Source organism: Mobula hypostoma, chromosome 1, assembly GCF_963921235.1.
Source record: "Mobula hypostoma chromosome 1, sMobHyp1.1, whole genome shotgun sequence".
NCBI lineage: Eukaryota > Metazoa > Chordata > Chondrichthyes > Myliobatiformes > Myliobatidae > Mobula > Mobula hypostoma.
Window position 1 is genome coordinate 104,651,298 of NC_086097.1, and position 25,791 is coordinate 104,677,088.

At 42.2% G+C, this 25,791-nt stretch overlaps 1 protein-coding gene across 5 annotated transcripts in view; it reads right to left on the reverse strand.

Moving 5' to 3' along the window:
- Positions 1-1,830: 1,830 nt before the first annotated feature.
- Positions 1,831-25,791, reverse strand: part of LOC134349673 (zinc finger protein 721-like) — a 37,682-nt gene continuing 13,721 nt past the window's right edge. The window contains exons 1-3 of one of the 5 annotated variants that reach the window (XM_063054382.1): positions 9,258-9,813; positions 7,500-7,554; positions 1,831-7,419 (exon numbers count right to left, since the gene is read on the reverse strand). In XM_063054382.1, coding sequence (XP_062910452.1) covers positions 4,825-6,879 — 2,055 coding nt within the window. In that variant the 5' untranslated portion in view covers positions 6,880-7,419; positions 7,500-7,554; positions 9,258-9,813 and the 3' untranslated portion in view covers positions 1,831-4,824. Of the gene's footprint in view, positions 7,555-9,257; positions 9,814-25,466; positions 25,554-25,791 lie in introns of those variants that run through there. The other 4 variants (XM_063054365.1, XM_063054374.1, XM_063054355.1 and 1 more) reach the window with 4 other exon arrangements.

Genomic DNA, 25,791 nt, shown 5'->3' on the forward strand with positions numbered 1-25,791 from the left:
AAAGACATCAAAGGGTGAAGGACGGTATTTCAGATTAGATAATTTTAGTTTATGTACACTACACCGGTACAACAAGGTCCAACAGAAGCAGAAGAAACTCCTGGATGGGACAGATCATCTAGATCTGCCTGTATCAGAATGGACCATTTCTGCCCGCCTTCAGTCTGTGATGTGACTCAATTTGTCTCTCTCCATTTGTAATATTTCAAGGACCAAACTGAAACCAATGATGGATGATCGATAGCTGTGGCAGGGCTTGAATGCTATCACCTCTTACAAAGTGAAATTAAGAGAGGTGCGTGAGAGGCTTCGCTTCCAGATGAGCTCAAGGTCTTCTAAGCTCGCTTTGACTGTTGTAACTTGGACTCCCACAGCCTCAGACAATGCTGTGATTTCAGTCTCTGTGGTCGAGGGTTGAGCATCCTTCAAGAAAGCAACAGGCACAGATGTGGCAACTGGCCGTGTAATAAAGATCTGTGCTGATCAACTGGTTGGATGTGTTCACCAATATCTTCAAGCTCTCGCTTCAGCTGTCTGAGGTACCCTCCAGCTTCAAGTAGGCCTCACTTATTCTGTGCCTAAAAAGAACGTGCTATCCTGCCTCAATGACTATCGTCCACTAGCACTTACATCTACTGCAGTGAAGTGTATTGAGAGGTTGGAGATGAAGCACATCAACTCCTGCCTGAGAAGCTACTTGGATCCGCTCCAGTTTGCCTACTGGCACTACAGGTCCAGAGCAGAAGCCATTTCATTTCCTTAACGCTGGGAACATCTGGACAACAAAGACGCATAGACTAGGATGTTCTATATCGACTACAGGTCGGCATTCAATATTAGCTTCCCCTCAAAACTATTCCTGAAACTTTAAGACCTTGGCTTGGCTAACTCTTTGTGCAATTGGATCCTTGTTTTCCTCACTTTCAGACCCCAGTCAGTTTGGATTGATTACAAAATCTGCCTCACAATCTCCATCAGCCCAGGTGCACCACAAAGCTGTATGCTTAGCCCCATGCCCTACTCATTTTACGCTTATGATGGTGTGACTAAGCACAGCTCTAATATCCTTTTTAGGTTTGATGACGAGCCCATGGTCATTGGCTGAATCAAAAGTGGTGACCAATCGGCATATAGGAGCCTAACTGGAAATCAGGCTGAGTGGTGCCGCAACAACATCTTACTCAATGATAGCAAGACTGAGAAGCTGATTACTGACTTCAGAAAGATGAAGCTAGAAGTCCATGAACCAGTCCTCATTGGAGGATCAAAGGTATCAGCAACTTAAAATTCCTCGGTGTTATCATTTCAGGGTATGTGCTCTAGGACCAAGTATAATTGCCCCAAAACCCTGCAGCGACTCTACTTCATTAGAAGTCTATGAGGTTTTGGCATGACATCTAATCCAATGGAAAACTTCTGGAGATGTGTGGTCTGGTGTCTGTATTGACTGGCTGCATCACAGCCTGGTATGGGAATTCTAAAGCTCTGGAACGAATATTCCAATAAAAAGTAGTGGATATGACCCAGTCTATCACTAGTAAAGCCTTCCCCTCCATTGACACATCAATACAGAGCGCTATCACAAGAAAGCAGCATCCATTATCAGGGACCCAGGGGCTTCAGAACCAACACAACCAGGTTCAGGAACAGTTATTACCCCTCAACCAGAGGGGATAACTTCATTCAATAGTTCAATGGCTTCATTTAATATCAGAGAATGTGTGCAATATACAACCTAAAATTCTTACTCTCCGCAGATGATCACAAAACAAAAGAAAACCCCAAAGAGCGAATGATAAGGCATGCAGAAGTTTGGGCACCCCGGTCAAAATTTCTGTCACTGTGAATAGCTAAGCGAGTAAAAGATGAACTGATTTCCAAAAGGCATAAAGTTAAAGATGACACATTTCTTTAATATCTTAAGCAAGAACACTTCTTTTATTTCCATCTTTTACAGTTTCAAAATAACAAAAAAGGAAAAGGACCTGATGCAAAGGTTTGGGCACCCCGCATGGTCAGTACTTAGTAACACCCCCCTTTGGCAAGTATCACAGCTTGTAAACACTTTTTGTAGCCAGCTAAGAGTCTTTCAATTCTTGTTTGGGGGCATCCGTTAGTCTTCCGAGACCATGGATCTGCGCCTGGAAAGTCTTCACTCTCCAGGGCGTAGGCCTGGGCAAGGTTGTATAGACCAGCAGTTGCCCAGGCTGCAAGTCTCCCCTCTCCACGACACCAATGTTGTCCAAGGGAAGGGCATTAGGACCCATTCAGTTTGGCACCAGTGTCGTCCCCCTTGTTAGGGGGATTTTTGCCCATTCTTCCTTGCAAAAGGCTTCTAGTTTTTGAGATTCTTAGGTCGTCTTGCATGCACTGCTCTTTTGAGGTCTATCCATAGATTCTTGATGATGTTTAGGTCAGGGGACTGTGAGGGCCATGGCTGAACCTTCAGCTTGTGCCTCTTGAGGTAGTCCATTGTGAATTTTGAGGTGTGTTTGGGATCATTATCCGGTTGTAGAAGCCATCCTCTTTTCATCTTCAGCTTTTTATACAGACAGTGTGATGTTTGCTTCCAGAATTTGCTGGTATTGAATTGAATTCATTCTTCCCTCTACCAGTAAATGTTCCCCGTGCCTCTGGCTGCGACACAAGCCCAAAGCATGATCAATCCACCACCGTGCTTAACAGTTGGAGAGGGGTTCTTTTCATGAAATTCTGCACCCTTTTTTCTCCAAACATACCTTTTCTCACTGTGGCCAAAAAAGTTCTATTTTAACTTCATCAGTCCACAGGACTTGCTTCAGGCTTGTTTAGATGTTCCTTTGAGCCTTTTGAATAGAACTTTTTGCAACAGCAAAAGCATCAACACTCCCCCACCCCTCCCCCTTTATTTCACCAAAGAGCATCAGACACCCGATCACCCACCATGCCATCAACAGGAAAGCCCAAAAGAGACCATGATCTAGACTCCATCCCAACAGGCCCCCCTCTGTCACTAACGAGGGAAGATATTGCTCCTGCCATAGCAAGAAAGAGACCAATAGCTTGCTGTGTCAATCTCTACAGCGCCACTTTTACTTCCAGTTTACTGACTCAAGTGTTGGTAGCACTCACTCATCATCGAGAGAGAGAGGGAGAGAAGAGAGAGGAAGAGGGAAAGGGAGAGAGAGAGCAAGAATGCATATCATGTTTACTTTTCTTGTGATCACAAGACCCTTTCGGACATTGTTAATCTGGTACACTGCAAGTTTGATTCACTAATTTATTGGATGCAAGCAGGAGTGGATAGTGGGAGCCAAGTCCTCGGTCATAGTGACAATTAGGCCTGAACCCATGTTGTCACCTGCTTACAAGCCGCCCAGACTAAGGAAATAAAGCCTCTGTGCTTCACTGGGGGCGTTGTGGCACAGCGTCCAGAACATGCTTGAGCTACCCTCACAGGGTTTCGCTCAGCAGTAGGTAAGCCCTGTTGTGGCCCACACAGATTTTTTAGCAGCACTCATTGAAACTTCTTGCCACAGGTGGTTGTGGAGTTCAATTTATTGGATGTATATAAGGCAAATGTTGATAGATTCTTGTTTAGTCTGGGTGAGAATGGATACAGGAAAAAGGCAGGAGATTAGGGCTGAGATGGAAAATAGGTCCGCCATGATGCAATGGCAGTACAGACTCAATAGGCTGACTGGCCGAATTCAGCTCCTATCTTTTATGGTCTTAAAAAATACTAAATATTGAGATGTGTGATGAAGAGTCCCTGAAACTGAGTCCATAATTTGTGGGATCAGTTCACTGATGGGGCAACTGAAGTGGAAGTGGAGCTAATCATGGTCCTAGAGGATGGATTCACTGAGCACATCTGCAAAACAACTTTTTTCCAATGCCTCATCTTATTTTTTCCAAGGTAGCTGGGGCCCTATTGGAGGGAGTCTGTCATCTACTGCTGCATTCAAACTGCAGATTTTCATGATGGTGGGTTCCCATTCTTGGACTTGCCAAGCAGCCATGTTTTCAATATGTCTACTGGGGGCAGCATAGCATAGTTGAGCTAATTGAATGGATTGAAGGGGCTGGTCTAAACCTATATATGTCTCTGGTTGTGGTTCTACTAATTGATATGCACTTGCAAGGACTCACAGAGGAACATCTGGAGAAATTTCTGAAATGCCAGTTCGCTGCTGTTGTTACTGCACGATCGGGAATCTTTCGGAGGGAATGCCTCAAAATCCCCAGCTTTGCCTGCTGTTGGCGACTGAGATTGAAGTCAAATCGTTCGGATAGAGATGGCACTCAGTACTTGGTGTTGGAGAGCTGATCGGAGGTTCGAAGTTTTCGGATGACTCAGAGTCAGACTGTGGTCGGGCATGGCAGGGAGAGTTTTTCTTCCTTCTCCTGTCTGCGTGAGATGTGGGACATTTGAGAGACTCTGAACTTTTTACTGTGCTCATGGACTTCTTCATCAAGTTATGGTATTGTTGCACTGTTGTAACTATATGTTATAATTATGTGGTTTTGTTACGTTTTTTCAGTCTTGGTCTGTCCTGTCTTTTGTGATATCACACTGGAGGAAATATTGTATCATTTCTTAATGCATGCATTACTAAATGACAATAAAAGAGGACTGCGTGTCTTCATAATCTAATGTACCTTCAGATTAGATAACTGAATGATTCCCTTCCCGCATACTGAACAGGTGAAAGGCCACACGCCAGTGTGAACTCGATGGTGTGTCTGTAGGGAAGATAATGGAGTGAAACCCTTCCCACAGTCTAAACAGGTAAGCTCCCTCTACCCAGTGCAAGCTCACTGGTGTGTCTGTAGGGAATTTAATTATTTGAAATCCTTCCCACAGTCCAAACAGGTGAACTCCCTCTCCCCAGTGTGAACTCGCAAATGTGTCTGTAGGGAAGATAATTGAGTGAATCCCTTCCCACAATCCAAACAAGTGAACGGTCTCTCCCCAGTGTGAACTCGCTGGTGTGTCTGTAGGGAAGATAATTGAGTGAATCCCTTCCCACAGTCTGAACAAGTGAACGGCCTCTCCCCAGTGTGAATTCGCTGGTGTGTCTGCAGGGAAGATAATTGAGTGAATCCCTTTCTACACACTGAACAGCTGAATGGCCTCTCCCCGGTGTGAACTCGCTGGTGTGTTTGCAGGGAAGATAACTGAGTGAATCCCTTTCCACACACTGAACAAGTGAATGGCCTCTCCCCGGTGTGAACTCGCTGGTGCGTCTGTAGGGAAGATAACTGAGTGAATCCCTTTCCACACACTGAACAGCAGAATGGCCTCACCCCAGTGTGAATTCGTCGGTGTGCCTCTAGGGAAGATGACTGAGTGAATCCCTTCCCACAGTCTGAACAGATGAATGGCCTCTCCCCAGTATGGACACGATGGTGTACCAATAGGGCAGATGATTGACTGAATCCCTTCCCACACACGGAACAGGTGAATGGCCTCTCCCCAGTCTGAACTCGCCGATGTCCCTGTAGGTGTCGTGATCGACTGAATCCTTTCTCACACACTGAACTTGTGAATAGCCTCTCCCTAGTGTGAACTCGCTGATGTCCCTGTAGGGAAGATAACTGAGTGAATCCCTTCCCACACACTGAACAGTTGAATGGTCTCTCTCCAGTGTGAACTCGTTGGTGTGCCTGTAGGGAAGATAACTGAGTGAATCCCTTCCCACAGTCTGAACAGGTGAATGGCCTCTCTCCAGTGTGAACACGCTGATGTGCCTTGAGAGAAGATAATTGACTGAATCCCTTCCCACAGTCTGAACAGGTGAACGGCCTCTCCCCAGTGTGAACTCGCTGGTGGACCAATACAGCAGATGATCGAGTGAACCCCTTCCCACACACTGAGCAGATGAATGGCCTCTCCTCAGTGTGAACTCGTTGGTGTCCCTGCAGGTGATGTGATCGGCAAAATCTCTTCTCACGCACTGAACTGGTGAATGGCCTCTCCCCAGTGTGAACTCGCTGATGTGTTTGTAAAGAAGATAATTGAGTGAATCTCTTTCCACAGTCTGAACAATGGAACGGCTTCTCCCCAGTGTGAACTCGCCAGTGTGTCTGTAGGGAAGATAATTGAGTGAATGTCTTTTGACAGACTGAACAACTGAAGGGCCTCACACCAGTGTGAATTCGTCGGTGTGCCTCAAGGGAAGATGACTGAGTGAATCCCTTCCCACAGTCTGAACATGTGAACGGCCTCTCCCCAGTATGGACACGATGGTGTACCAATAGGGCAGATGATTGACTGAATCCCTTCCCACACACAGAACAGGTGAATGGCCTCTCCCCAGTCTGAACTCGCTGATGACTCTGTAGGTGACAAGATGGACTGAATTCTTTCTCACACACTGAACTGGTGAACAGCCTCTCCCCAGTGTGAACTCGCTGGTGTGCCTGTAGGGAAGATGACTGAGTGAATCCCTTCCCACAGTCCGAACAGGTGAATGGCCTCTCCCCAGTGTGAATTCTCTGCTGTGCCAGTAGGGCAGATGAATGACTGTACCCTTTCCCACACACTGAGCAGGTGAATTGCCTCTCCCCACTGTGAACCCGGTGCTGTCCCTGTAGGTGACAAGATCGACTGAATCCCTTCACACAAACTGAACTGATGAACAGCCTCTCCCCAGTGTGAACTCGCTGGTGTGTCTGCAGGGAAGATAATTGAGTGAATCCCGTTCCACACACTGAACAAGTGAATGGCCTCTCCCCAGTGTGAACTCGCTGGTGTGCCTGCAGGGAGGATAACTGAGTGAATCCCTTTGCACACACTGAACAGGTGAATGGCCTCTCCCCAGTATGAACTCGCTGGTGTACCAGTAGGGCAGATGATCGATTGAACCTCTTCCCACAGTCTGAGCAGATGAACATCTCCCCAGTGTGAAATGACAGGTATGCTAATAGATCCGATGACAAAGTCAATCCTTTCCTACAGTCTGAACAGTTGAACAGCCTCTCACCAGTGTGAACACACTCATATCTAGGCAGGTCAGATAACCAAGGGAATCTCTTTCCACACACGGAATCATTGAAGACTCTGTTCCTTGTGAACTCACTGATGTGAATTTTCTGACGTACCGTCAGTGTGGGCAACAGACTAAATCACTTCATTCAGACAGAACCGGTGGAGCATCTCACTGTGGTGTGAACTTGCTGATGTATCTTCATGCTGAGTCACTGAGTAGATCCTGTCCCACACACAGAACAGGTGATTGGCGTCTTCACTCTGTAAACTCACAGGTGTTTCTGTGGCTTGCTGAGTGAGAGAATCTCACACTGAGAAAGTCCCTTGGCATCAAATACCGGTGTGTTCTCAGCACCTCATTTCCAGCAGACTTCAGAGTTACTACATAAAACTTCACTTCAGACACAAAGCATTTTTCCAGCTGGGATGAGATACTTCTTCATCTCCTAAGATCAACAATGGATATATTGGTGTTACAATGGAAATAGCTGGTCACTCCTCAAATATCTGGACAAAGACAGCAAACCTGAAATTCTGTTCTGTATGAGATTCCTGCACACAAATTCTTTGTCATTTCCAACCTGTAAAAAGATTTACAAAAGACATCAATGGGTGAAGGGCAGCATTTCAGATGAGATAATTTTAGTCTCTATAATGATGTTTGATATCACACTGTTACAGCGAGGTTTGACCCAAGTTCAAGAAACAGATCCTAATCTAACTGGGACAGATCAGGGATCTGGACTGACCATTCAGTTCCCCGACTGTTTTCCTGTCTATATCAGAATGGGCCATTCCACCCATCTTCAATCTGTGACATGGCTCAATTTGTCTCTCTTAATTTGTATCATCTCAAGCTCTGTTCATGTTCTACAGAGTCCCGGCAATTCTGGACAATGTTTCCCAGCCTCTGCATGTCACCTTTGCTGAACATAGGAACACTTTTAGTAAAACAACTGCGCTGCACCAAAGAGCACTTTATGAGCTCATTCTTACCCATAAGACCATGAGACGTAGGAACAGAATTAGGCCATCTGGTTCACTGAGTCTGCTCCGCCATTCAATCATGGTTGATTCTTTTATTTTATCTCTTCCTGAACCTTAATTCTCGGCTTTCTCTCCGTAACCTTTGATGCCATGTCCAATCAAGAACCATCAATCTCTGCCTTAAATACACCGAACAACCTGGCGTCCACAGCTGCATGTGGCAACAAATTCCACAAACTCACCACCCTTTGGCTAAAGAAATTTCTCCGCATCTCTGTTTGAAAGGGCATCCCTCTATCCTGAGGTTGTGCCCTCTTGGCCTAGGCTCTCCCACCAAGAGAAACATCCTTTCCACATCTACCCTGTCTAGGCCTTTCAACATTCAAAAGGTTGCAATGAGATTCGCCATCATCCTTCTGAATTTCAGTGAGCCATCAAACAAAGTAGCAAATGAAATACAATGTTGGAAAATGTATGATTGTGCACTTTGGTGGAAAAAATAAGTGGGCAATTATTTAGATGGGGTGAGAATTCAAAATGCAGAGATGCAAGGGGACTTGGGAGTCCTTGTGCAGGATACCCTAAAGGTTAACCTCTATATTAAGACAATGGTGAAGAAGGTGAATGGAATGTTGACATTCATTTCTAGAGGTATAAAATATAAGAGCAGGGGAAGTCTCCTCTCAGCAGCCCATGGAGTAAGACGTGTGTTGGCGCTACTCCTTCCTTTTACAACTTACTTTCCACTGCTAGTTTTGTTTAAACTTTGAAGATTTATTACTTTCAGTGAAGGATTTACGATTTAATTACAATAGCTGGAACCCAAACTGGAACTGAATTAGGAGGTGGCAAAATTGTTTCCGAAGCTGAACAAACAAAGGAGTCAGAGGAAGTCTCCACTTCATAAAGAATGTTTTCTTTGATGCAAGATATTAACACCAAGATCGGAATGGTGGATACCAAGATTGATAAACTGACGAATGCTAATGAAAGGCTTGAAAAAACCGTTTCTGCTGTCCAGGAATCTTTGAGGAATCTAGAATTTCAATATCAGACGCTTAAAAAGGACACTAATAGAATCAAAAGAGAACAGGAGACAGTGAATCAAGTGATTAATGAACAAGAATTAAAGATATCTACTATGGAATTGTTGAGCTTTCTTCGGAATTATTAAGAATTAAGAAAACAACGGATCTGAAAAGCAGGAGTCGTAGGATGAATTTACACATACTGGGTTTGCCTGAAAACATGGAAACCGGTGAGCCACTGAAGTTTTACATGAATATGCTATACTCACTTTTTAGTGAGGTACTTGAAGCTCCTCCGATGATAGATAGAGCCCACCGAATCCTCCGCCTGAAGCCTTCCATTGAGTTGAAACCTCGCCCGGCAATTACTTTATTACTAAAGAAGCAATTCTTCGAGATGCTAGGAAGCAGGGGAAGCTAATTTATAATGGAGTAGAGATTCGCATAGTTGAAAATTTTGCCCCACAGGTTTATGCAAAAAGAATTAAATTTCAGGAAGTGATAGCTGAACCTTATAAGAACTGTCGCCCCTCTTTGCGTAATACAGCTCGTTTGAGAATCTCCCCGCCTAATGCCTGCCCAAAATGATTTGACTCCTCAGAAAAGGCTTGGAAATTTATAAAGGAGTTTAAGCCTGTCTTGCAAGCAATTTAAACACTTAATACTCAGCTGGGAGTCCTTTGTAGCTGGTTAAACACTTAATCCTTAGCTGGAACTCGTTTGTAGTTGGATTGTTGGAAGTTTAATATACATTTTATGTCTGCCCAGACATCATTTTGGCTGTTTTATTTTTTCCTTTAGGTTTTACTCTTCTTCTTTTATATCTTGATTTGCTTTTTGTCCCTTTTTTTAAGCTTATTTTTTTTATTTTCTTTCTTTTCCTTAATAAAAAATATTTAGAATTATTGTTTGCTTTAATACTCAATACAGTTTTGGATTTATTATATGTACATGTACTTATTTTTTCCCTTGGTTTGTAACAGTAACACCAGTCGTAACGTATTAGTTAGTTGGATCTATCTTTTTTGAATATACGATCAATTTTAATTCAATGAATTTAAGATGGCCGCTGTTAACTACGCTTTAGCCTCTGTTAGACATAATATCAAAACATTTGGAATTTGTTTATTTCTTCATGTATGTGTTGTAGTATCTTTAGTCAGTGGTATTAACGCTTAATTTTTTAAGAACAGGCTGCCTATTGGAGACACAGGATAAGGGATATAGTTCAGCATGCTGTCCGCCTATTGGATGGTTTTCGGGCTTTGGGGGGAGGAGGGGTGGGGCTATTAGGTTTTTTCGGCTGGGCAGTCCTGAGAGGTTTTCCTGTCAATCATGTTTTTTTTCTCTCTGATGGAATCCACATTCTGTTCTTCCCTGCGGGTTTGGTCTGTGCTGGTGCACTAACTTATTGTATTAAATTTTAAATTAAAGCCTTGTTATGGATGTTAATAAAATTAATATCATCTCTTGGAACCTGAATGGCTTGAACCAACCTATTAAGCGCAGAAAGATCTTTAAGAAATTAAGAACACTCCAAGCTGATATTATGTTTGTGCAGGAGACCCATATCTGTAGGGAGGATGAAAACCACTTTTTTAAATTTTGGAAGGATTCTCAGTTTCACTATTCATCAGTTACTAAAATCAGAGGGGTATCTATTTTTATTAATTCTAAAATCCCTTTTGTACATTTTAATACTGTCACTGATTCAATTGGAAGATACTTAACTGTTACTGGTTTGTTATAAGACCATAAGACAAAGGAGCAGAAGTCAGCCATTCGGCCCATCAAGTCTGCCTTGCCATTTTATCATGAGTTGATCCATTCTCCCATTTAGTCCCACTCCCCCACCTTCTCACCATAACCTTTGATGCCCCGGCTACTCAGATACCTATCAATCTCTGCCTTAAATACACCCAATGACTTGGCCTCTTCTGCCGCCCGTGGCAACAAATTCCATAGATTCACCACGTTCTGGCTAAAAAAATTTCTTTGCATCTCTGTTCTGAATGGGCGCCCTTCAATCCTTAAGTCATGCCCTCTCGTACTAAACTTCCCCCATCATGGGAAAAAACTTTGCCACATCCACTCTGTCCATGCCTTTCAACATTTGAAATGTTTCTATGAGGTCTCCCCTCATTCTTCTAAACTCCAAGGAATACAGTCCAAGAGCAAACAAACGTTCCTCATATGTTAACCCTCTCATACCCGGAATCATTCTGTCATTCTGGTGAATCTTCTCTGTACCCTCTCCAATGTCAGCACATCCTTTCTTAAATAAGGAGACCAAAACTGCCCACAGTATTCCAAGTGAGGTCTCACCAGCGCCTTATAGAGCCTCAACATCACACACACACCTGCTCCTCTACTCTATTCCTCTAGAAATGAATGCCAACATTGCATTCGCCTTCTTCACCACCAACTCAACCTGGAGGTTAACCTTAAGGGTATCCTGTACAAGGACTCCCAAGTCCCATTGCATCTCAGAACTTCGAATTCTCTCCCCATTTCAATAATAGTCTGCCTGTTTATTTCTTCTGCCAAAGTGCAGAACCATACACTTTCCAACACTGTATTTCATTTGCCACTTCTTTGCCCATTCTTCCAATCTATCCAAGCCTCTCTGCAGACTCTGTTTCCTCAGCACTACCAGCCTCTCCAACTATCTTCATATCATCAGCAAACTTAACCATAAAGCCATCTATTCCATAATCCAAATTCTTGATGTACAGTGTGAAAAGTGGCCCCAACACGGACCCCTGTGGAACACCACTGGTAACCGGCAGCCAACCAGAATAGGATCCCTTTATTCCCACTCTGTTTCCTGCCAATCAGCCAACGCTCTATCCGCGTATGTAACTTTCCCATAATTCCATGGGCTCTTATCTTGTTAAGTAGCCTCATGTGTGGCACCTTGTCAAACGCCTTCTGAAAATCCAAATATACAACATCCACTGCATCTCCCTTGTCTAGCCTACTTGTAATTTCCTCAAAAAATTGTAATAGGTTTGTCAGGCAGTATTTTCCTTTAAGGAATCCATGCTGAGTTCTGCCTATCTTGTCATATGCCTCCAGATACTCCATAACCTCATCCTTGACAATTGACTCCAACAACTTCCCAACCACCGATGTCAAGCTAACAGGTCTACAACTTCTTTTTTGCTTCCTTGCCCCCTTCTTAAATAGCAGAGTGACATTTGCAATCTTCCAGTATGCCAGTCCGGGAGATTTATCTATCTTTAGACTATTCAGCTTCCTGAGTATTTTCTCTGTCGAAATTGTGAGTGCGCATACTTCTCTTCCCTGCCACCCTTGAGTGTCTGGTATACTGCTGATGTCTTCCTCAATGAAGACTGATGCAAAATACTCGTTCAGTTCCTCCACCATCTCCTTATCTCTCATTACAATTTCTCCAGCATCATTTCCTATCGGTCCTATATCTACTCTCACCTGACTTTTACTCTTTATATACTTGAAAAAGTTTTTAGTATCCTCTTTGATATTATTTGCTAGCTTCCTTTCATAGTTCATCTTTTCCCTCCAGATGATCTTCCTGGTTTCCTTTTGTAAGCTTTTAAAAACTTCCCAATCCTCTGTCTTCCCACTAATTTTTGCTTCCTTGTATGCCCTCTCCTTTGCTTTAACTTTGGCTTTGACTCTCTTGTCAGCCACAGTTGCATCCTTTTTCCATTCAAAAATTTCTTCTTTTTTGGAATATACCTGTCTTGCACCTTCCTCACTTCTCGCATAAACTCCAGCCACTGCTGCTGTGCTGTCTTTCCCGCCAGTGTCCCTTCCAGTCAACTTTGGCCAGTTCCTCTCTCATGCCACTATACTTTACTCCACTGAAATACCGACACATCAGATTTCGGCTTCTCTTTTTCAAATTTCACAGTGACCTCAATCATGTTATGATCACTGCCTCCAAAAGGGTTCCATCACCTCAATCTCTCTAATCACCTCCAGTTCATTACACAATACCCAATCCAGTACAGCCGATCCCCTAGTGGGCTCAACAACAAGCTGTTCTAAAAAGCCATCTTGGAGACATTCTACAAATCCTCTCTCTTGAGATCCCGTGCCGACCTGATTTTCCCAATCCACTTGCATGTTAAAATCCCCCACAATTATCATAACACTGCCCTTCTGACAAGCCTTTTTATTTCCTGTTGTAATTTGTAGTCCACATCCCTGCAGCTGTTTGGAGGCCTGTATCAGGGTCCTTTTACCCCTGCGATTTCTTAGCTCAACCCATAAAGATTCTGCACCTTCTGATCCTATGTCCCATCTTTCTAATGATATAATATCATTTCTTACCAATAAAGCCAAACCTCCCCCTCTGCCTACCTTCCTACCCTTCCGATACACCATGTATCCTTGGATGTTCAGCTCCCAGAGACATGCATCCTTTAGCCACGTCTCAGTGATGGCCACAATATCATACCTGCCAATCTGTAGTTGTACAGCAAGATCATCCACCTTATGCTGCGTGCATTTAAGTATAACACCTTATGTGGTTAAAAGATGGCTTTGGTGTGTGTGTAGATACCGAGTGTAGATAGCTCTGAATTTTTTAAGAAGTTATTTTCTGCATTGCAGAATTTAAATGAATATAAAGCTGATTATGGGTGGTGACTTTAACTGTTGTCTCAATCCCTCGATTGATAGGCCATCAACCAAAGATGGCTTCCTAATAAGGCTGCGACCTGTATTAATTCTTCTTTATTTGGTGGATATTTGGAGATTTCTACATCCTAAAGATAAATATTCAAGAATTGTTTATTTTTTGTTGGATACACAATTGGTGCCTTTTGTTGCTGACTGTGTGTATGACGCTATTGTGTTGTTGGATCATGTGCCCATGAAACTAATACTGAAGTTTCTTGATAATATACGGAATGCATCTTAGCGGAAATTTAATGCTACACTGCTACATGATTCAGCATTTCTAAGTTTTATTAAAGAACAAATTTCTCTATTTTTTGAATTAAATACAACTCAGGGTATGTCAAATTTGGTTATTTGGGATGCAATGAAATATTTTCTTAGGGGACAGATAATTTCATATTCAGCAGCTTTAAGGAAAACTAAAGCTGAACCTTTAGTGTTTACTAACAGGATTAAAGAAATAGACATAGAACATAGAACAGTACAGCACATCCAGGCCCTTCGGCCCACAATGTTGTGCCGACCCTCAAACCCTACCTCCCATATAAGCCCCCACCTTAGATTCCTCCATATACCTGTCTAGTAGTCTCTTAAACTTCACTAGTGTATCTCCCTCCACCACTGACTCAGGCAGTGCATTCCACGCACCAACCACTCTCTGAGTAAAAAACCTTCCTCTAATATCCCCTTTAAACTTCCCACCCCTTACCTTAAAGCCATGTCCTCTTGTATTGAGCAGTGGTGCCCTGGGGAAGAGGCGCTGGCTATCCATTCTATCTATTCCACTTATTATCTTGGATACCTCTTATCATGTCTCCTCTCATCCTCCTTCTCTCCAAAGAGTAAAGCCCTAGCTCCCTTAATCTCTGATCATAATGCATACTTGCTAAACCAGGCAGCATCCTGGTAAATCTCCTCTGTACCCTTTCCAATGCTTCCACATCCTTCCTCTAGTGAGGTGACCAGAACTGGACACAGTACTCCAAGTGTGGCTGAACCAGAGTTTTGTAGAGCTGCATCATTACATCGCGACTCTTAAACTCTATCCCTCAACTTATGAAAGCTAACACCCCATGAGCTTTCTTAACCACCCTATCCACCTGTGAGGCAACTTTCAGGGATCGGTGGACATGTACCCGAGATCCCTCTGCTCCTCCACACTACCAAGTATCCTGCCATTTACTTTGTACTCTGCCTTGGAGTTTGTCCTTCCAAAGTGCACCACCTCACACTTCTCCGGGTTGAACTCCATCTGCCACTTCTCAGCCCACTTCTGCATCCTATCAATGTCTCTCTGCAATCTTTGACAATCCTCTACACTATCTACAACACCACCAACCTTTGTGTCGTCTGCAAACTTGCCAACCCACCCTTCTACCCCCACATCCAGGTTGTTAATAAAAATCACGAAAAGTAGAGGTCCCAGAACAGATCATTGTGGGACACCACTACTGACAATCCTCCAACCTGAATGTACTCCCTCCACCACCACCCTCTGCCTTCTGCAGGCAAGCCAATTCTGAATCCACCTGGCCAAACTTCCCTGGATCTCATGCCTTCTAACTTTCTGAATAAGCCTACCATGTGGAACCTTGTCAAATGCCTTACTAAAATCCATATAGATCACATCCACTGCACTACCCTCATCTATCTGCCTGGTCACCTCCTCAAAGAACTCTATCAGGCTTGTTAGACACGATCTGCCCTTCACAAAGCCATGCTGACTGTCCCTGATCAGACCATGATTCTCTAAATGCCTATAGATCCTATCTCTAAGAATCTTTTCCAACAGCTTTCCCACCACAGACGTAAGACTTACTGGTCTATAATTACCTGGATTATCCCTACTAACTTTTTTGAACAAGGGAACAACATTCGTCCCCCTCCAATCCTCCAGTACCATTCCCGTGGACAACGAGGACATAAAGATCCTAGCCAGAGGGTCAGCAATCTCTTCTCTCGCCTCGTGGAGCAGCCTGGGGAATATTCCGTCAGGCCCCGGGGACTTATCTGTCCTAATGTATTTTAACAACTCCAACACCTCCTCTCCCTTAATATCAACATGCTCCAGAACATCAACCTCACTCATATTGTCCTCACCATCATCAAGTTCCCTCTCATTGGTGAATACCGAAGAGAAGTATTCATTGAGGACCTCGCTCACTTCCAGAGCTTCCAGGCACATCTTCCCACCTTTATCTCTAATCGGTCCTACCTTCACTCCTGTCATCCTTTTTTTCTTCATATAATTGAAGAATGCCTTGGGGTTTTCCTTTACCCTACTCACCAAGGCCTTCTCATGCCCCCTTCTTGCTCTTCTCAGCCCCTTCTTAAGCTCCTTTCTTGCTTCCCTATATTCCTCAATAGACCCATCTGATCCTTGCTTCCTAAACCTCATGTATGCTGCCTTCTTCCACCTGACTAGATTTTCCACCTCACTTGTCACCCATGGTTCCCTCACCCTACCATTCTTTATCTTTCTCACCGGGACAAATTTATCCCCAACATCCCGCAAGAGATCTCTAAACATAGACCACATGTCCATAGTACATTTCCCTGCAAAAACATCATCCCAATTCACACCCGCAAGTTCTAGCCTTATAGCCTCATAATTTGCCTTTCCCCAATTAAAAATTTTCCTGTCCTCTTTGATTCTATCCTTTTCCATGATAATTATAAAGGCCAAGGAGCGGTGGTCACTGTCCCCTAGATGCTCACCCACTGAGAGATCTGTGACCTGACCCGGTTCATTACCTAGTACTAGATCTAGTATGGCATTCCCCCTGGTCGGCCTGTCCACATACTGTGACAGGAATCCATCCTGGACACGCTTAACTAATTCTGCCCCATCTAAACCCTTGGAACTAATCAGGTGCCAATCAATATTAGGGAAGTTAAAACAACCCTGTTATTTTTGCACCTTTCCAAAATCTGCCTCCCAATCTGCTCCTCTGTATCTCTGCTGCTACCAGGGGGCCTATAGAATACCCCCAGTAGAGTAACTGCTCCCTTCCTGTTCCTGACTTCCACCCATATTAACTCAAAAGAGGAACCTGCTACATTACCCACCCTTTCTGTAGCTGTAATAGTATACCTGACCAGTAATGCCACCCCTCCTCCCCTTTTTCCGCCCTCTCTATCCCTTTTAAGGCACTGAAATCCAGGAATATTGAGAATCCATTGGTGCCTGGTGCCAGCCAAGGCTCTGTAATGGCCACTACATCATAATTCCATGTATGTATCCAAGCTCTCAGTTCATCACCTTTGTTCCTGATGCTTCTTGCATTGAGGTACATACATTTCAGCCCTTCTACCTTACTGTCTTTACACCGTTTATTCTGCTTCTCTTTCCTCAAAGCCTCTCTGTATGCTAGATCTGGCTTTACTCCATGCACTTCTTTCACTGCTCTATCGCTCTGGGTCCCATCCCCCTTGCAAATTAGTTTAAACACTCCCGAACCATGCTAGCAAACCTACCTGCAAGGATATTGCACCCCCTCGAGTTCAGGTGCAACCCATCCAATCTGTACAGGTCCCATCTTCCTCAGAAGAGATCCCAATGATCTAAAAATCTAAAACCCTGCTCCCTGCACCAACTCCTCAGCCACACATTCAACTGCCATCTCCTCCAATTCTTACCGTCTCTGTCACGTAGCACTGGCAGCAATCCTGAGAATGTCACCCTTGAGGTCCTGTTCTTCAGCCTTCTGCCTAATTCCCGAAACTCACACTTCAGGACCTCATCCCTCTTCCTGCCTACGTTGTTGGTCCCAACATGTATCACGACTTCTGGTTGCTTTCACTCTCATACCAGGATGTTGTGCACCCGGTCAGAGACATCCCGGACTCTGGCACCCAGGAGGCAACAAACCATGTGGGTGTCCTTCTCACGTCCACAAAATCTCCTGTCTGCTCCCCTGACTATAGAGTCTCCAATGACGACAGCTCTCCTCTTCTCCGTCCCACCCTTCTGCACCACAGGGTCAGACTCAGTGCCGGAGGCCCTGCCACCGTGGCTCACACCTGGTCAGTCGTCCCCACCAACAGTATCCAGGACGGTAAACTTATTATTCAGGGGAATGGATACAGGGGTGCTCTGCACTACCTGTCTGCTCACCTTCGCTTTCCCCCCTCTGACTGTCACCCAACGACCTGCTTCCGACAGCCTAGGTGTGACTACCTCCCTGTAGCTCTCATCTATGACTGCCTCATTCTCCCTTATGAGCCGAAGGTCATCCAGCTGCTGCTCCAGATTCCTTACATGGTCTTCCAGATCGCCCAGCTGTATGCATTTCTGGCAGATGTCACTCTGCGGGAGAGGGGCGTTCCCCCAAGACTGCCACATCTCACATGAGAGACACATCACCGTCTCAGGAGACATTGTAAAAACTAACTGCGAGCTAGCTTGTCCTCTGCCTCTTCTCGTCGAAGCCTCTCGAGTCAAAGCCTCAAAGCTCCACTCCTTCATTGGCCCACTCACTCACTGGCCGCTTCGCTTGAGCTATCCCTCTATTTATCTGTTTGAGCTTTTCAAAATGTTTGGTCACCTGACCTCGACTGCCCAATCAGCTGCTTTCTGCTGAGTCTGAGCTATTCAAATCTTGATTGTATAATCAACGGCTTACTGCTGATCTATTCTAATCTTGATTGATTTGATTGCACAGACCAACTGCCAAAACTGCCAGAATCTCTCGAGTCAAAGCCTCAAGCTCCACTGCTTCACTGGCCCACTCACGCACTGGCCGCTTCGCTTGAGCTATCCCTCTATTTATCTGTTTGAGCTTTTCAAAATGTTTATTCAGTAACACCTAGTGAAGATTTATATAAGGAAAGGGTGGAACTTCAAACACAGGATGACCTGCTTTTGACTTTTCCTATTAGACTGCAACTTCTGAAATCTAAAAGTCAATTTTATATACAAGTGAATAAGTCAGGTAAACAGTTGGCCGGTCAACTTAAAGCAGCTATGGCTAGAAGGCAGATTTTGAAAATACAAAGAACTGATAGAACTGAAACGTCAGATTGTCAGGAAATTAATAAGGTATTTTTGGATTTTTACTCTAACCTTTATAAATTTGATTCTCCAGACAATACTACTCTTATGAATAGATTCTTGCAAAGATTGAATTGTCACATGCTCAAGGAGATCTGTGTTTTTTTTTGTGAGAATGATGTAATGGTCTTTTGGAGGTCACTTGATGTGATTTTCCCACCAATGTGAGGTCACGTGATGGCATGTGCCCCATGACTATATAAGGATCGACCCAGGAGACGCAGTTGGTTTTTAGTTTGTAGATTTCCAGGTAGAATGTGCTGTATCTCCGTTTCTGTTGCGTGTTCATTTTTAAAATAGTTTTGCGTTCTATTGCAAGATACCATATTATTGGACTGGAAATTTTTGGCTAGATGTGTTGATTTACCCAATTCCAACAGTAGAAGGGAGAGTGAAGAATTTATCGAAGTACAGGACCGAAGGATTGAGAGAAGTCAGCATCGTTTGGCAGTTTAATAAAGGATCGACCTTATTGAGGCTTCATTGAAGGAGTAGCTACCTGCATCGGAGATAACTCTTTCCAAAAAGAGCAAGGAGTTCATGCAATGGTGCTCTCTCTCTAAAAGAATTTAAGGTCAGTTGTTTTAAACTGTTTATTTTCAGCATCGTGAATCCTGTGGACAGAACCAGCAGGAAAGTTGCGTCTGTGAAGAAATCCTTTTCCAGAGAAGTCTCTCCCAATTGAACGTGTAAATCTGTTGGACTTTCGAATTTACGATTTTAAGAACTATATCTGACTTTATCGCTTTAAGAACTGTTTTCGCATTTAACGCTTTAAGAACCAGTGCCGAGTGACGGAGTGATTTGTTGAACAGCTGCATATCGGTTAACTTCCGGTTAAAGTTTTCGTTTGTTTTTTTTACCTTATCGTTTATCCGTGTTTAATAAATGTTTGCTTGTTTTTATATAACCTGTCTCGATTGATATTCATTGTTGCCGGTTACTTAACATAATCTGTGGGGGCTCGGCCAGGAGATGTTCCGATTTTGAGTTCAAGTGCTGGTAATTGCCATTTTGATTTGGAAAAGGGAAATACCCGATTTTTTTTGGTTTGATTGGTGTGTGTGTTGTATTCGGCAACAATGGATATTGACGGGTTTTTGAAGACTCCTGACTCGGGATCTTTAGAGACTGCGAGAAAACCTGAGGTATTGGAGATTGCTAGGAAGTTGGATATTAAAGGAATTACGTGGAATTCCACCAAGGCATTCATACAAAAAAAAATCGCTGAACATTATATTAATTTGGAATTGTTTGATGCTGAGGTGTTAGAGAAGTTTCCAATGAGTAATTTAGAAATGCAGTTGCATCTTGAACAGTTAAAGTTTGAAAAATTTAAAGTGGAAATGGCCGAAAGAGAGGCTAATAAAATAAGGGAATTTGAAGAAAGAGAAGCTGATAACCAGAGGAAATTCGAACTACAGATGCAGAAATTAAAGTCCGGGAGTCAGTCTTCTGGTTCTACGAAACAGTTTACTGCTAGTCGTGAGGTTATTTTGGCTCCTCCATTTAATGAAGCTGATGTGGACACATATTTCCAACATTTCGAAACAGTTGCTCTGAGTTTAAAGTGGCCGAAAGACCAATGGCCAGTGATGTTACAAAGTGTAATTAAAGGCAAGGCACAACAAGTTTATACAGTTTTAAATGCTGAGCAAGCACTGGATTATGATATTGTTAAGCAGCACATATTAAAGGCATATGAGATGGTTCCGGAAGCGTATAGAGAAAGATTTAGAAGTTTAAAGAGATCAGTGGAAAAAACTTATGTGGAATTTGCCTATGAGAAATCTGTGTGTTTTGAGAGATGGGTTTCCTCTAAAAATGTAAATGGGGAGTATAATAAATTAAGAGAGTTGATTTTGCAGGAGGAATTTAAAAGAAGCATTCCTGTTGAAGTGAGAACATACTTAAATGAACAGGACACTGCTACATTGCAGGAGATTGCTAAATTGGCTGATGAGAATGTTTTAATTCACAAGAATAAATTTTCTCCAGGTAAAATTTTTAAAAGGAAAACTAGCACAGAGAGTCAAGGTAAACCAGAAATTAAATCTGAAGTTAGTGAGATAAGTAAGGATGAAGGGAGACATGTGAAGGAAGGACATTTTGTATTATTTGTAATTATTGTAAAAAACCTGGACATGTAGTAGCTAATTGCTTCCGATTGAAACGGAAAGAGAAAGAAGCGGTCCCAGGTGCTTGTATGCAGCATATTGAAAAACCTGTAAAACCACAGGGTTTAGAAAATATTAATGAAGATGTGTCAGAGTCTGACCAAGTGAAGAAGGGATATGAAGCTTTTATAACAGAAGGATTTATATCCTTGAATGAAGGATCCAAGTCAGTACCAATAAGGATACTTAGAGATACTGGAGCTTCACAATATTAGACAGTGTGCTAAGGTTTAGTGATGAGTCTGACATTGGTGAGGTAAATTACATAAGAGGAGTAGGGAGTGCCCTTATGCCAGTACATTTACATAGAGCAAATTTAAGGTCAGGATTAGTTACAGGGGTTGTTAAAGCAGGACTACAATCTAGTTTACCTGTGAATGATGTTTCTCTTTTGTTAGGGAATGATTTAGCAGGTGGACAAGTTTTCCTGAAGTGCATTTGACAATAAATTCAAATTCTGAGGAACCACAGAGGGATTCTAACACAGATTCTTCCTGTGTTGTAACTAGAGCTATGGCTAAAAAGACTGATGTAAAGAATGAGGTTGTTACCTATGACAGTTCAAATCAAGAATCAAATTTTGAGGATGTATCAGAAACTTTTTTGCCTACATTATTTGATCAGGATTTTGATGGTAAGTCTGACCAGGAAGATTTGTCTTTATCTCGGAAGGAAATGATAGCAGAGCAGGGTAGAGATCCTGAGATAGTTAAATTAAAAGAACAAGCTCTTCCAGATAGTGAAATGGAAAAAGTACCAGCTGGATATTATTTTGAAAAGGGGGTATTAATGAGAACCTACAATTCCTGCTGGTGAGGAATGGGAAGTTAATCATCAGTTAGTAGTTCCTAAAATTTACCGAAATGAGATTTTAACTATGGCTCATAGTATTCCTTTGGGTGGTCACTTAGGTGTAAAGAAAACTATGAACAAAATTTCTAAACATTTTTATTGGCCTGGTGTAAGACGAGATGTGGCGTCATTTTGTAGAACATGTCATACGTGTCAAACTGTTGGTAAACTCCAGTGGCCCCACTGCAACCAATTCCAGTATTCGGTGAGCCGTTCTCAAAAACCATTGTGGACTGTGTAGGTCCTTTGCCAAAAACTAAAATTGGACATCAATATTTATTAACTATTATGTGCACAGAGTCTAGGTTTTCAAAGGCAGTACCTCTTAGGATTATACAGCCAAAACTGTGACAAAGGCACGTATAAAATTCTTTACTTATTTGGGGTTGCCTAAGGAAATACAATCAGATCAAGGTAGTAATTTTATGTCGGGGTTGTTTCAGCAGATAGTTTATAAACTGGGGGCAAAACAGATTATTTCCTCGTCTATCATCCAGAATCACAAGGAGCCTTGCAGAGATTTCATTCTACACTAAAAACTATGATCAGGACATATTGTGTGGAAAATGAAAAGGACTGGGATGAAGGTATACATTTACTACTTTTTGCAGTAAGGGAGGCAGTACAGGAATCATTAGGTTTTAGTCCTTTTGAACTTGTGTTTGGACATAGAGTTCAAGGACCTTTGGCTTTGTTGAAGGAACAGTGGATTAATAAAGAAGTACACACTAGTTTGCTAGATTATGTTCTGAAATATAAAGACAGATTGTACAAAGCTTGTAGCTTGGCCAAGGAAAATTTAAAGTTAGCTCAAGAGAAGATGAAGACGTGGTACGATAAGGAAGCTAGGATGAGGTCATTTAAGCCTGGAGATAAGGTGTTGGTTCTTTTCCCAGTGCAAACGAACCCATTACAAGCCAAATTCCATGGTCCTTATGAGATTAAATCTAACGTAAATGATGTGGATTATGTGGTAAAAACCCCAGATCGGAGGAAGACAACACAGCTGTGTCATATAAATATGATAAAACCGTATTATGAGAGAAAGGTTGCTACTATGACTGTTGTGATCAATAATGAGTCTGATCTTGATGGAATCTTACTGGAGGATTTGTCTGAAACTCACTTTAAACCCAACATTATTTCAGCCAGGTTACCAAATTCAAAACTTCTGGAAAATATTGATGAAAAATGAGCTAATTTACGGCCAGAGCAGAGAGAGCAGATGAAACAGTTAATTTTTATATATATTTATTTCCAGACGTCCCTAGAAGAACCACCGCAGCTGCACATTATGTAGATGTTGGAGATGCAAAATCCATAAAACAACATCCATATCGAATGAACAGGGAAAAATGTGAACTTGCTGAACAAGAAATTAAGTATATGTTAGAGAATGATATTATTAGATATTCTAATTCGAATTGTAGTTCACCGTGTTATGGTGCCTAAGCCCGACCATAGTTTTAGGTTTTGTACAGATTACAGAAGGGTGAGTGCTGCGACAAAAACTGATGCATATCCAATCCCTAGAGTAGATGATTGTGTGGATAAAGTTGGACAGGCCAAATTCCTTACAAAAATTGATTTGTTAAAAGGTTATTGGAGTGTTCCATTTAAGGATAGAGGTAGAGAGATTTCAGCATTTGTAACCCCATCTGGGTTATATGAATATAATGTTCTTCCATTTGGGATGAAGAATGCACCAGGTACTTTTCAGAGGATGATTAATGGATTAAAAGATACAGATGCCTATATTGATGATTTGGTTACAGGGAATAATACGCGGAAAGCACATGTTATGGCAGTGGAGAAATTATTTGAGAGACTTTCAAAAGCTAACTTAACTATTAACTTCGCTAAGAGTAAATTTAGTCATGCCACAGTGACTTACCTTGGTTATGTTGTGGGTCAGGGAAAATTAGCACCTGTTCAAGCAAAAGTTCAGGCAATTTTAGAAGTACCCACTCCAACTGATAGAAAAACTCTCAGAAGATTCTCAGATATCACAGAAAATTTTGTAAGGATCTTGCAAACATTGTTCTTCCATTAACTAATCTCTTGAAGAAAAATGAGAAATTTGTTTGGATAGAGTCTTGTCGGGAGGCATTTGATAAATTGAAAGCTATAATGTGTAGTCAACCTATACTTAAATCTCCTCACTTTGAAAAACCATTTTCATTAGCTGTAGATGCTAGTGATGAAGCTGCAGGAGAAGTGTTACTTCAAAAAGATGATGGTGATGAAGTTGAACGTCCGGTAGCTTATTTTTCTAAGAAATTTAATGCCCATCAAAGAAATTATTCAACAATAGAAAAAGCATTGTTATCTCTTGTTTTAGCTTTACAACATTTTGAAGTGTACATTGGTTCTACTCATAAACCACTCACAGTTTATACAGATCACAATCCATCACTGTTTTTGAGTAAAATGAAAAACAAAAATAGATTATTAAATTGCAGTCTAATGTTACAGGAGTACAATATTTTGATCACTCATATTAAGGGTAAAGACAATATGATCACTGATTGTTTGTCTAGATGTCAAATGTACAATGAAAATTTGTTGTTTTGGAGTGATATTTTAACATTCGTAACATTCCCACTGTACATTAGTTTGTAAAGGGCTGAAAAATAAGATTGTATGTACTCTGTATTTTGTAAATTTTATACCTTTGTATTTTGTATAAATTGTTAAAATTTTGTTCAAGAGACCAAAAATGATCTTTTGGAGGTCACCTGATGTGATTTTCCCGCCAATGTGAGGTCACGTGATGGCATGTGCCCCATGGCTATATAAGGGTCGACCCAGGTGACGCAGTTGGTTTTTAGTTTGTAGATTTCCAGGTAGGATGTGCTGTATCTTCGTTTCTGTTGCGTGTTTGTTTTTGTGACACAGTTTCATTTTTAAAACGGTTTTGCGTTCTATTGCAAGATACCATATTATTGGACTGGAAATTTTTGGCTAGATGTGTTGATTTACCCAATTCCAACAGTAGAAGGGAGAGTGAAGAATTTATCGAAGTACAGGAGCGAAGGATCGAGAAAAGTCAGCATCGTTTGGCAGTTTAATAAAGGACCGACCTTATTGAGGCTTCATTGGAGGAGTAGCTACCTGCATCGGAGATAACTCTTTCCAAAAAGAGCAAGGAGTTCATGCAATGGTGCTCTCTCTCTAAAAGAATTTAAGGTCAGTTGTTTTAAACTGTTTATTTTCGGCATCGTGAATCCTGTGGACAGAACCAGCAGGAAAGTTGTGTCTGTGATGAAATCCTTTTCCAGAGAAGTCTCTCCCAATTGAACGTGCAAATCTGTTCGACTTTCAAATTTACCATTTTAAGAACTATATCTGACTTTACTGCTTTAAGAACTGTTTTCGCATTTAACGCTTTAAGAACCAGTGCCGAGTGACGGAGTGATTTGTTGAATGGCTGCATAACGGTTATCTTCCGGTTAAAGTTTTCATTTGTTTTTTTTAACCTTATGGTTTATCCGTGTTTAATAAATGTTTGGTTGTTTTTATATAACCTGTCTCGATTGATATTCATTGTTGCCAGTTACGTAACAGAATATACCCAAAATTTCTATTCAAGATTTGAATACATTAGATGTGACTATTAAACAAGAGGAAATAGCAAGGGCTATATCCTATTTTCAAACAGGTAAAGCTCCGGGACTGGATAGATTTACAGTAGAATGTTTTAAAACTTTTACTGAAATACTTACACCTCAGCTATCCCAAATTTTCACTGATCCTATATCCTCAGGGACCCTTCCGAAAACTTTTTATGCCCTTCCTTTGTTGCTAAACTGTTTTTTGATAGAACAGACACAAAAATGTTATCTTATATTTGGAATAATAAAAATCCTAGATTGAAACATAGAAACATAGAAAATAGGTGCAGGAGTAGGCCATTCGGCCCTTCGAGCCTGCACCGCCATTTATTATGATCATGGCTGATCATCCAACTCAGAACCCTGCCCCAGCCTTCCCTCCATACCCCCTGACCCCCGTAGCCACAAGGGCCATATCTAACTCCCTCTTAAATAT